The following is a 13,936-nucleotide window of genomic DNA, read 5'->3' on the forward strand; positions in this document are numbered from 1 at the left end:
CCCAACCCCCCTGATGGACTCTGCTCTGTGCATGACAGGGGGCGGCGCCCCAACTCCCCAATCGGCCCTGCTCTGAGCCCAACCAGGGGCTGCACCTAGGGATTGGGCCTGCCCTCCGCCACCCAGAAGCAGGCCTAAGCCAGCAGGTCGTTATCTCCCGAGGGGCCCCAGACTGCGAGAGGGCACAGGCCGGGCTGAGGGACACCCCTCCCCCCTGAGTGCACAAATTTTTGTGCACCGGGCCTCTAGTATGTATATAAATTCTTTGATTAATCTCTTCCTGCCCCCTTTCCTCTGAGATATTAGAGCCATTTTTAAATTAAATAAATTCTTCAGCACAGTTTTAAGTTCACAGCAAAATAGAGGAAGTATAGAGATTTCCCACATAGTCTCTCACCCTACATATGCAAAACCTCCCCCATTATCAATACTCTCCACTGTTTCTTACAATTGATAAACCTATATTAACACATCAAAATTGTCTAAAATCTGTAGTTTACACTAGGGTTCACTCTTGGTGTGTACATTGTATGGGTCTGGACAATATATAATGACCTGGATCCATCATTATAATATCATATAGACTATTTTCACTACCCTAAACTCCTCTACGCTTCTCCTAAGGTATTTTAAAATTCCACTTGTTCATTACTGGTATAGAGGAAAATGATTAAGTTTTGTATATCAATTTTGCATCCTAAAACCTTGCTAAAATTATTTATTCGTTCCCAGAGTTTTTTTGGTTGATACTTCAGGATTTCTTTCTACAGGGATGGTCATGTCATCTGTGAACAGACTATTTTATTTCTTCCTTCCCAACCTGTAAACCTTTTATTTCCTTTTCTTATCTTAGTGCATTAGCTAGTACTTCCAGTACAATGTTGAAATAGAGCAGTGAGAGGGAGGATCTTTGTCTTGTTTCAGATCCAAGAGGAAAAGCGAGTTTCTTACCATTAAGTATGATTTTAGTCAAAGATTTTTGTAGGCATTCTTTATCAAGTTGATGAATTTCTCCTGTATTCCTAGCCACCTTTTAAAATCTTACTCCAATTCTTCCATATGCCACAATCAAGTTCTTTCTTCAAAATTCCAACAAAACTGACCTTGGCAATATCAATCCATAAGTCACATGTAATCAATGTAAATGTTATTTTGATTAACGTCACAGTATTTGACACTGCTGACCACTCATTTTTTTGAAATACTGTTTATCCTTAACTTTTGGGGTACCACGCTTTCCTGGTTCCTCTTCTATCTCCCTGACCACTCTATCTCAGTATCCTCTATAGATTTAACTTTCTCTACCTACTCCTTAATTATTGATGAACCTCTTATCAATTTCCATTTCTGGGTCCTCTCATCTTTTTTAGAAGTTCTTGTGCTTCTGGGAAGATCCATATATTTCCACAGCATTGATAAATATCTGTATAATTGTAACTTAAAAATCTATGTCTGGATTCTTACCTAATATCTAGCTAGTTTCTTGAACCTGATATGTGAAATAGTCATTTCATTTTCTGGTTCCCAATCCAGTGTATCCTCAATTTGCACTATCTGAGTAAATGGCAGAGTTGCTCAGGTCAGAAACTGATATTGTTTCTTCTTTACTTTTTACTTTCTCCAAACTCCTTTTACTCAATTAACCCATAAGTTACCAGTAATTATCTATTTCATTTAAATATCTATTGACTCTTTCCTTTCTATTTCCTTTGTTACAACACTGATCCAGGCCAAGAACATCATATCTAACTTGTTCTTCCACAGCAGACTTTTAATTATCTCCCTGCCTTAATCTGCTCCCCCCTCTCCATGTGGCAAAGAAAGTGATCTTCTAAAAGTACATTGTTCTCAGCATTAAGTCCAAATTCCTTAAAAACAATTGCAAGGCAGCAGAATCTGCCATCGTCAACATCTGCAAATTCATTGCTGCCTCCATGTCTCTCCCTTTTAAGCTCTAGCCACACTGAATTTCTTTCAGCTCATGGAACTATGACTTTTCTTATCTCCTGGCTTTTCTAAGAATTATATCCTCTGTCTTGAATATGTTTAGCTTTCTGTCTGTTAGACTGAAATTATCTTTAAGAATTATCTCAAGATATAATTTTTTCAGGTAGGCATGCATTTTCTGACACCTCGCTTAAGATATGACACCTGATTTACATTCTTATGGCTCCATATACTTCTCCTATCACAACACCCATCATCTTTATCTATTTATTTATTTCTCTGTTTTCCTAGCTAGACAGCAATTTCTGTAAATTTGCTTACCGTTGCATTCTACCATTTAGGTAACTCAGTAGGTACTCAATATATATTTAAGAATCAATAAAAGCTAAGATTTTATTTTTTTTAAGTCAAATCACTTATTTTGTTCTCTTTGGTTGCATTAATATAATATGTATTTACATTGTAAAAGTTTATATTTATCATTAGTTTACTAGACTTAGAGCCACTTATTTTGTTCTCTTTGGTTACTTTAATATATTATGTATTTGTATTGTAAAATATTATATTTATCATTAGTTTATTAGAGAATTATGTCATGAAACTTGAAAAATTTAATAATTCCAAATATTTTTATATGTGTACCCTAGAATACTCACCAGCAATGGAAATTTCTATATGAAATAAATGTGTCAGCATTTGGCTCCAAATTACACAGAATTAACCAGGAATGTGAGGAGGTAATTAGAAAATAATTCAGGGCTTAATCTCATGGTTGTTGTGTACAAGACCCCTGGAGAATGAGTTAGCATCATGTGTACATCTGTGCAAATACTGGTTAATCTAGCCAATGTCTTCAAATCTGAAGATGTGTAGTAGGTGTTTTACTTCCTACAGAAAAGTCCCTTTTCTCTGAGACATGTCTTCCTATTGCCTTTTATAAATATCAGAAGTGAGTCTTAATAACACTAAGAAGCTGAGAACATTAAGATTGGGAGATAGGTCTGTATAAGGGAGATGTGTGTGGTCAAGAAAGAGACAGAGAGAGGAGAGAAACGGAAACTGAGAGAGGTAAAAGATGGATATTGGAATATACAGACAGATCAAGAATTAATTCAAAGAAAAGTAATGTTGTCTAGCAAATAAACCTCACAAATCTGAGCAAGTCAACATTCCCAAGCTTCCCCTGTACAATGAGAATGTAAGTGAGGTGAGGATTGATTGGAGATGTGGTTAAGTGTTTTGTAGTTATCTGACACTAGATGCTTTGAGAGGGAAGAATTAAAGTACAAAATGGGATGAGAATCTCTTTTGAAGTAAGTAGCATCAAGAACTTAAAACAAGGACACTACAAAATAATGAGGTTTGAGGTAAACAGCATTTTTTACCTCTAAGAATAGCATGTACTTGAAATTCTCCTTTCCAAATGTACAATAATAAAGTAAGTATATGTTTGATTAGAGAATGAACAAAGTAAAAATAATTTTAAATTAGGATCACAACACAACTTTCCAAACAAATACAGACACATTTATTTCTTTCCTTTAGAAATTAAAAACAAGAAGATTTAGAACTTCATCTAATCACAAAATTCATATGGTTTAAAAGGTCAGAAAAACCTTAGATACTCCTCCATCTTTGGGAGATTAATGTGAAAGTAAAAATACAGCAATAGTGACAGCTCTAACTTTTGTCTTTTAATATCTTACATTAAAATACATATAACTTTTGTATTTAAAAGAAATAAAATTCTAGCACACTGTGCTTTCTGCACTGGTGCTACCTAATAGTAGGGAAACAACAACAACAAAAAGAAGTAGATTTTTAAAACTAAAATGACAGGATAATCTTCAATAGTCTAAAGTTTCCTTTATTTTGTTTCATTGATTTTTAAGATATGAAAAAAATCTAAAGTTGGTTAGATATCAAAGGCATTGTTTTTGTTTTTATTCAATAAATGTTTAGTATGACCTTATTCTATGTAATAAAATATGGAGCTGAGAAAGGGGTAGTAGAAATGCAAATAAAGTAACATATCTGTTCCAAAGAACCATCTAACCTGAAAAAATATGTTGTTTTTTTTTACTATTCTCTCATCCTTTAAAAATATTATTTCACAAAATAGCAAAGTTGAATTTAAGAAACTATAGACATTTTAAACTTTAAGGGCATTTGTTTTATATTATTTTAATCTTATAAAACCAATTGGCATAACAAATACACTATGCTAAATGGTAAAGCAAATAAAAGCTGGGTGTATTTCTTCCAAGAACTCCTAAGTAGACCTCATGGAAGAATGAGGTTGCTTGAAACATATCACAAAAAATGTATTGCTTAAGATAATAAAGTATAACTGCCCTATTTCAGAAGTACTTATAATAACAAATCTGAATAAAAATTCTGTAAGCATTTGATTCCCAAAGTCTCACTGAAGTATATGGAATATTATAGTGTGTTTAATTTTTAAATTGTTGCTGCTAATACTATCATTCTGCTGATAAAATGGTAAATATGGAATTATTGTTTAAAAATATTGCCAAAAGTATTCAAGTATTTATTTTTAAAATTGTATGAAGATACTTTTTTAAAAAATTAATTAAATACATTTGCTTCTTCAACTGTAGATTTGACTCTTTCACAGTAGCAACAAGAGCATTATATACTACAAATCGAAGACACTGCCATATCTGGGGTTAGTGGGCTTAACTAAATATATTTTTATTTTATTTATATATTCCTATTAGAAATATTTATGTCTATAATTTTCTTCAGAGCTATAGACTTTCCTAAGGATATGATTCTCAGATTAAACTGTAAAACTCACTGTATATATTTGGAGACTGAGTTAAAGTGGTTACAACAGTTTAAGTTCTATGGCACTGTATCAAACCCTCTTAAAAAAGAGCATGTTAATATAAACCTTGTAAAAGATTTATCTTTGAAATGAATTAATGTACAAGGTACTTTTCAGTAGTCATATATAATTAACTTTTTTAGATTTAATACATTCATACTAATGTAATATAAAAAGGCATTTAAAAAATAAAGCATATTAAAATCTAATAACTAGTGGCCAAAAACAGAAGTTAATGGTTTTAATTACTAGAGGCCTGGTGCATGAAAATTCGTGCACTAGAGTGGAGTCCCTCATCCTGGCCTAACCCCCTCTCACAGTCCGGGAGCCCCCAGAGTTAGGAGGCAACCTGGTAATCAGGGGAAGGCGACACCCCCATCACATCTCTGCTGCTGCCACTGCTGGCAGTGCAAGCCTCGGCCGCCTTGGTTACCTGAGCCTCAAGCTGCCCTGGGCAGCTGAGCAGCCACCATCCAAGGCTGGCCTGCACATTGGGCCGGCACTGGGTGGCTGAGCAGCCGACAGCCAAGGATTGCCTGCACCTCGAGCCAGCCCTGGGCGGCTGGGGGCTGAGGGGATGGAGACTCTGGAGGCAGGCGCCCCAGTGGGCTTAAGGGACTGGGCGCCGCCATTTTGTGGCTGTGGGCACCGCCATCTTTGAGGGCCTGGCATTCAATTAGCATATTCCCTCCTTATTGGCTGTGGGCACCACCATCTTTGCGACAGTGTGAGGGCCAATTAGCATATTCCCTCTTTATTAGATAGGATCCTTTCATTCATTGAAATAATAATGATTGACCTCCTACTATGCATAAAGATGATTCTTATAGATGCTATTATTTTTCTGCTTCAAAACTATTTTTCAGAAGTTATAGAAATCTCCAAGTTTCCCAAGGTTTATGCTAGTTGACAGAACTTTAATGAAAAACATGTTTGGTTTTCCTATATAGATCAGATATAGACCCTTCTTATGCTTCTTGGTATTGAGCTGAAAGAAACACATTGAAATCTATCAAACTAAATCATGGTATTATCTTTAACCAGAGAGAAAAGTCTTTATACAAGTTTACTTAGTGGTAAATTATTTAAAGCACAGCTATTTTCTTAATGAGGAACTATTTGGAAATTATGGAAGTTATCCAGAATTTATAATTATACATGTAAATGAAGTACTTCACATGAAAAAACCCACACATTTTGAAATATGATCAATGACTATTTAATATCTATAAAGCAAAGTTTTTTGAGAAGACTGTGAAGAACAATGTAGCTAGAATATTGGCTTCTTTCATATAGTTATAGTGTTAGAAAAGTAAAAATTAGAACAGCTACAAAATACTGATAATATTATCAGTTGCTAAAATTAAGTTCTGTTTTATTTAGAGTGACTATTGAATTTGAATAAATTGACTTAAGCATGATTTTCTATTGTGAATATAAATGTGAATAAATTTATATTAATATTGGAGAGATAAGAAATTTATCATATTCCAGTAGCACTTGTAGTGCCTTTAAAGTATAGTGTTAACCATTAAAATGTACTAAAATTACTTATTAAGAACACCAATAAAATATAATTTAAATATAAAATGGAAATGATAAAATTGAGAGTCCTACAGAGGAGTAAATAATTAGCAACATACAGCAATTTTATACAGAACTAGAGGCCCAATGTATGAAATTCGTGCACGGGAGGAAGGGGGGTCCCCTCAGCCCAGCTGCACCCTCTCCAATCCGGACCCCTCGGATGATGTCCAGGAGACCGGGCCTAAACCAGCAGTCGGACATTCCTCTCACAGTCCTGGACCGCTGGCTCCTAATCACTCACCTTCCTGCCTGTCTGGTCGCCCCTAACTGACCCCCTGCTGGCCTAGTCACCCCATGCAGCCTGCTGCTCAGTCATTTGGTCATCCCTCACTAACCCCCCTGCCAGCCTGGTTGTAGGCAGCCATCTTGTGAGGGTGTGATGGTCACTTTGCATATTACCTCTTTATTATATAGGATACCTACAATGCACCACAGCCAACTTTGCCAGCCACTCATGGAAACCAAGAGAATAACCACTGAAATGCGTAAATCTTGCACTTACCAACCTCCACAACACTAGAGCAGTTGGGATCTGTGAAGCCGTCCAGACACTCACAGGTAAAGGAATCTTCAGACAGGCCTGGCAAGCAGATGCCCCCATTTTCACATGGATTGGGGTCACAAATATCACCTGAGGAATAAAGAAACAAACTTTCACTTTTTTATTTTTGTCTTAGTACTGAAATGCACTATTTCACATACCCCTCTCATCTTCCTCTGGCAAAGTCACCCTACAATTCAGATCTACAGATAATGTATGCAAGGCCCATTTGAAACCACGTGCTTTTAAGGAAGATGGTATGTCACATAGCAAATATTAACATTTATAATTCAAACAACTCATACTGAATTGCACAGTGAAAGCTATTAATTTAGTTTCGAGTTCCTTCATTACATGCCAAAGAAATACTATCTAATTTGCTAAAGATTAACTGAAATATGTATGGTAGACTGGTTTATTAATTATGCCAATAAATAACCTTTCAATATCCACATACGTTGCTCTGTAACTTTCCAATTCCCCTCATTAAATGGGTGAGTTTATTGCTGGATCCTAGACTCTGGGCTTGTTCCTGTGACTTGCCTTGGCTAGTAGAAACTAGCAGATTTGAAGCCAGCAGAGTTCAGAAAACACTCTTGAGTATTTCCACTCCCTCTCTTGGCACCCTACCATGTTTTGAGAATAAATTCTGGCTAGCTTACTGGAAAGAGGTAAGTTAAACGTGTAAGGATAAAAGAGAAGCTACCTAGAAAAAAAGTTGTGCCATAACGAAGGCCTAAAATATGTGCCCTTGGCTTGGAACTGGGCAGCAAATAAAATGTGGAAAGGCACTGAGAGAACAGCTCTCGGAAGCTAGAAAAATGGCTATCCCTACTATGTAGAGAGAAGCTGCCACCTGAGGAAATGTCCGTGGTGGAAAATGCACCTAATCAACTTTTGTATACAAGCAATGAGATTCCCAGGCAGAATGTGGAAGTGTCAGCTGGCTCTTAGTAGTCTCATTTGATAAGGTACTGTAAGAGGCGTGCTAAATAAAGGACTGATGAGTCTGAAAGTACACAAAAGTAATATGGAGGGACCAGAACTTGTGGTAGAAACTAAAGCTCTTTCTCAAACCCTGGCCTCTCAAACAAGTGAAAAATTAAGTCCAGGTCAGAAAAACATGGCTTCAACGTAAGTATCAAATCAAGGCTATGACTATAAGATTCTTTGTGAAAACATTTCAAATAATTCAGATGCAACTTGAAAGACTCTCTCAGGTAATTCATAGGGTTTCTAGAAATCTGAAGGATATTATCCCTGAGCCGTCTGGCAGACCCAAGCATTCAATCTCAAGTGAAAACAGGCATCAGACAGTCATGGGTGTGGCTTTATTGCACAGAGAGGATGTGAATCAGAATCAGAAAAGCCTGTACCGTGTGTAGGGGACCTTGGTAGGTGAAAGTACCACCTCCTAGATTAAGAGAATAAGGCTTTTTATTTATTTTATTTTATTTTTTAATATATTTTTATTGATTTCAGAGAGGAAGGGAGATGGAGAAATAGAAACATCAATGATGAGAGAGAATCATTGATCGGCTGCCTCCTTCATGCCTCCTACTGGGGATCGAGCCTGCAACCTAGGCATGTGCCCTTGACCAGAATCGAACTCAGGATCCTTCAGTATGCAGACCAACGCTCTATCCACTGAGCCAAACCAGCTAGAGCAGAGAATAAGGCTTTTTAAAAGTCAAAAATGCATCTGGCCCCAACTCCATAACACTTTACATTTGTTAAGGACTTTATTCCCTACTAGAGGCCTGATGCACAAAATTTGTGCAAGAGTAGGCCATCCTTCCCCCGGCTGCTGCACCAGCTTCCCTCTGGCACCCAGGATTCAGGATTCCCACCAGCACCCTGGATCTGGAGTTCCCTCCAGCCACTGGCACCTGGGACCCGGGCTTCCCTTGCAGCCTGGCTTTGTCTGGAAGTTTGTCTGGAAGGATGTCTGGTCTAATTAGCATATTATGCTTTCATTATTATAGATAGGAGTTTTCCCTTGAATTACTTCATCTCTTTTCTCAGCTAGCCACTTTAAAATTATAGAAAAATGGCGGGTGCCCGGCTAGCTCAGTCGTTAGAGCATGAGACTCTTAAAATTATAGAAAAATGAAAATGGAGGTTAAGATTATTGTCAAATTTATAAAGCAAGTCATTAGCTACACTAGATAATATATAAAAATACTACATCAGCACTGAAGCAGATATTAGAAAAGAGTCATGAAATAAGTGAATAAATGAATTAATATGTTTTGAGGACACTGCCAACTGTAGGAGGGCTGGATCATGGAGTATTTGTTTAGGAATAGCTGAGAAAGTGTAAATAGGTCAGATCAGAAAAGATTAAAAAGTGACCAATGTAATTTACAAGATGAAGAGCCAATGGATATTGTTACATGTATATTAAAGTTTTGACATGAGCATATTTATATTTTGAGAAGACTATCATGACAGCATTCTATAGAGTACAGTTGAATGGGAAGGTTGACAACTGGTAAAGATACTTCAATATACTTTTTTTCTACCTTTTATATTTCTAGCTAGCTTAGTCACTCAGCTATCCCTCCTTTGTCCATTCATTTGCCCATCTATTCTTTTATTCCTTGAGTACCTATTTTACGGTAGGCACTTAGGTAAGTTGGACATACAGAACTAAAGACAGACTTTACCACGAAGAAGTACAGTGCTTACCAGGTGAGATAAAAAAAATCAGCACAGAGTAACAAGAGTTATGATTAGTGTACATGATCCAAATTGTAGGGTCAATGGAGACTTCTAAAAATATGCAGTGCTATCAGGTGATATAGCAGAGGAGGTGCATGGCCAACATTCCAGGCAACAGGAATTACATACACAAAGGGAAAAGATCATGGCTCATTCCAGGACCTTCTAAGTTGGCCCCCACAATTAGAGGATAGTTTTATGTGAGCAATCAAGAGAAATAAGTTCAAAAGGCTTATTTGGGCCAACATTTTTAAGTTCACCTTCAAGCAGTGGAAAAATCATAAAAGAACTTAATGCATGACAAAGCAAGTAGTCAAATTTGTGTTTTAGAATGATGACTAAGGCAGCATTGTGTTGGGTCAGTTGAAGGCTGAGAGCAATTCTCCCAAATCAGTACCATCCCTCCCCCAGATAATTAATCTAGAGCAAAGGAATTAGCGTTGAAATTTTCTAGAAGACTGAATTACCCAATTTAAAGGGAAACCATGTCTCTCTGCCTTTGGTGTGAACAAGGCAGCTCAGCTTTGTACAGTCAGAAGAATAACACTACCATCTCCGAACTCTGCACTGAATGGAGATGACCATGAATGAGGGAACATTTTTTGATGAGACATGAGTCAAAATTCTGTGTATTGTAAATACTACATACTAGAAAAGAGGAATTCTACATCCCCCAGACTAGATCTGCTGTTGCACCAGATAGAGGCATGCTGAAGTTGTTTCTATTGCTTTATTTACACTGACAGAGGCAATGTCTCCAGGAGAAAGGCAAGGCATGAACAGAATCCTAGAGGTTCTCAAGCATACTCTCTGTATGTATCAACTTATCCAAAACCAAGAACCTCTCATTCTGACCCCTCTCACTCCTACAGCCAAGTTCCTGCATAGTTTGTTCACTGATGTGATCTTACAGTCCAGATACCCCAAGAGCCACGTGAAGCTATACTGTCTGGTTCCTTTGATTATCCCATCATTATGGGTAGTTTTGGTGTCCGAAGAAAACTCTCTTGTTACTCTGTTGCCCTTTCAAGGTGATAATACTTAATCTAACGGGTCTCCTACCAGGTGTGTATGCCAGTCACATAATGCTTCTGTGGTCAAAATGAGACAGGATGGTCTGCTTACCTCTAATTATATCTTGTGGATTCCAGCTGCTGTTGAGCTGACCTATTTTTTCTCATCCTTGTACTTTTTGTTCTTTTTGCTTATGTCCACTTATTTCTAAGAAACTATATACTTGTAAAAATTCATTTATCCTCACTATTGATATTTACCTAGCATCTTTTTGAAAGATAGAAAAGAATAGATTTGACAAAAAATGATGTACAAGGTAATCAAGATGACATTGTGCCCTAACCAGTTTGGCTCAATGGATAGAGCGTTGGCCTGCAGACTCAAGGGTCCCAGGTTCGATTCCAGTCAGGAGCATGTACCTTGGTTGCAGGCACATACCCAGTAGGGAGTGTGCAGGAGGCAGCTGATCGATGTTTCTCTCTCATCAATATTTCTAACTCTCTATCCCTCTCCCTTCCTCTCTGTAAAAAAATCAATAAAATATATATAAAAGATGACATTGTGACCAAATTAATGTGAGGGTTGAGGGAGAGCAAGAAATCTGGTTTGACTGATTTCTAGAGCTCCTCCCTGGATGACTGAGTGGCCATCTTTTATAAGAAAATATATTAGGTTTCAGTTTAAAGGAATTATTGTGTTTGAGAAGTCTGTGGAATATCGAAAATAAAAATGTCCATAAAGCTAATAATTAAGCAGATATACGATTGGAAAGGTTTTCAGCACATGAATTGTTAAGTATGAATGTGGAAATTATATTTCAGGGAGAGACCTTGAAGGGAGTGCAGAACAGGAGAGGAGAGGGGAGCAGAGAGGTAAAAGGAGGAGGGGAGAGGTCCTTGGGAACACCAACAAATAAGTAAAGAAAAGAAAGAAGATTCATTTTAAAAAAAGGAAGAAAAGAACATAGGGGTTCACCTTTCTGATGGGAGTTTCTGTTTCCTTGGGATATATTCCTAGAAGTGGTATTACTGGGTCAAATGGCAGTTCCATTTTTAATTTTTTGAGAAAACGCCATACTGTTTTCTACTACGTAGCTGTAAAAAAGAAGGAACTCTTACCATTTGCAACAGCATGGATGGAAATGGAAAGCATTATGCTAAGTGAAATAAGCCAGTCAGAGAAAGATAAATATCACATAGTCTCACTCATTTGTGGAATATAAAGAACATCATAAACTGATGAACAAAAATAGATACAGAGACAAAGAATCATCGAACAGACTGTCAAACTATAGCAGGAAGGCAGAAGAGGTTTGGGGGGTGGTAAGAGATCAACCAAAAGACTTGTATGCATGCATATAAGGAAGGAAGGAAGGAAGGAAGGAAGGAAGGAAGGAAGGAAGGAAGGAAGGAAGGAAGGAAAGAAAGGAAGGAAGGAAGGAAGGAAGGAAGGAAGGAAGGAAGAAGGAATTCAGTGCTAGGCCCTTTTCATTCCAGGATGAATATTCAGTCTATTCACTGAGGGTCTAGTATGCCAAGGTCTGCCTGAAATTAATAAAGGCCCCATGTATACCTGTGTTAGATGGACAATGTCAACAAAAAACAATGTTTTAGCCTTGGATACATAGAGGGTAGGCAACAGAAGCCTATCAGACATAATTAGAATTACAGGTTATGCTTTCAATCTGTCTCCCTATCCCTCATTATTAATAGCACTGTGTCAGATGGCTTCTCCATGAAGAGCTGAGACAGTTGAGAGTACAAGAAGTTAACTGAGAAGCAAGGCCTGTGAAAGATAAAATGAGGTGGAAGCAGAGACGGGAAGGCAGTCTTCACCTGGTGACGCAGATGTGACATCTGTGCAAAGAGACAGGCGTGGGGGTTGTTACAAGGAACACTGAGCGGGTGAGCTCGAGTCCCTAAGGCAGACATGACAGGTCTTAGCCAGTCCACAGGGGGAGCTCCTGAGCAAAGATCATAGAGGAATTCCTCCAAAGCAGAAATGGCCAGGCATTAGTGCCCTCTCACATTCAAACCCTGGCTGGAGGTGGTGCAGGTACAGTGAAGCTCTCGAGCTCACTTGGGGCCCTGAAAGTGCCACAGGATGATGGGGAGCTGACTGCATTCCTCGTTCTTTCTGAAAGGGAGATGGGAGCCTGGCACCGCCATGGGTGCCACAGTCGCCCATTCACTATCAAAATGGCCCTGGTTTGGATAAGTTACACACCGATTATTTTCTCTCCACAGCCATTATGGTACAGAAGAAGGCTGATACCTTAAGTAGAAATAAATCTTCTCTGGCTTGAATTTCAAGTACAATTAACATGCACTGTAGGGACTTCTGATTCCCTGTCACTTCAATTAAACTGAGAATCAGGTAACAATCCTGATCAAATGTAATCAGACTCCTGGACCTCAAGTCAGTGTATTTGTTCTGTTTGTTTGTTTGTTTCCCAGTGGATGTCTTGGTAGAGACTTTTAAAGCTAAGATGGCAACCAGTAGTATGAGGTAGGCTCAATAAAGAAAAATAGGACAATACAGGATTTCATGATTCTTTATTTTACTGTCAGCAGGCTCCTAAAATACAGCTCTGCACATTATAATCTGTGTGCAGTGTTATATTTGATGCTTCTTGGCTGGCTGGCCTCACCTGCTTTAGATTAGGACAGATGTGTTTAATTTGAATCTAACTATATTTTATGATTCCATCTGCAGTTTATGGCAGACAGGCAAATTAAGCTGATGCCGATTTACCTTTTGGCAATAGAATGAAGCAATTATTTTTCCCAGGGGCAAGAAATCATTGCAGGCTAAATTTAACTTCCTGTTTTGCCTGCTCTCCCCACCCCCACCCCCACCCTCCACCACCACTCTTTAGCTCTGCCTGGACTGGGACCTTCCTGTCTGTGTTCAGTGTCTAATTCACTTTTCTCACTGGCACACCACTTTTTGCCAGTTACCTCCTGTTCAAGGTGATTCAGGGTCTTGTTTCACTTCATTATCAATTTATAATCCATGATCTTTTGGCCTAGACAGCAAAATCTATAATATATCCTGTAGCACTGCAGAAGATAAGCAAAACAAAATAAATAATAATAATAATAATAATAATAATAATAATGATAATAAAACCCTCTAAAATCTGTATCCTTATGCTTGACTTTGTGTTTTTTCTGTGAGTTCAGTATACAGCTATGCAACCTCTAATGCCAGGTACAGGAGAAAGTTCTATGTTGTCACAACTCTGGGAATTGGGTGGACAGAAGAGCTAT

General features: G+C 37.9%; 1 protein-coding gene across 1 annotated transcript in view; it reads right to left on the minus strand.

The window, feature by feature from the left end:
- Window positions 1-7,277, minus strand: part of EDIL3 (EGF like repeats and discoidin domains 3) — a 276,047-nt gene extending 268,770 nt beyond the window's left edge. The window contains exons 1-2 of the mRNA XM_006775580.1: window positions 7,232-7,277; window positions 6,888-7,016 (exon numbers count right to left, since the gene is read on the minus strand). Coding sequence (XP_006775643.1) covers window positions 6,888-7,016; window positions 7,232-7,277 — 175 coding nt within the window. The remainder of the gene's footprint in view (window positions 1-6,887; window positions 7,017-7,231) is intronic.
- Window positions 7,278-13,936: the final 6,659 nt, after the last annotated feature.

This window comes from Myotis davidii, unplaced genomic scaffold (assembly GCF_000327345.1).
Source record: "Myotis davidii unplaced genomic scaffold, ASM32734v1 scaffold44, whole genome shotgun sequence".
Lineage (NCBI taxonomy): Eukaryota > Metazoa > Chordata > Mammalia > Chiroptera > Vespertilionidae > Myotis > Myotis davidii.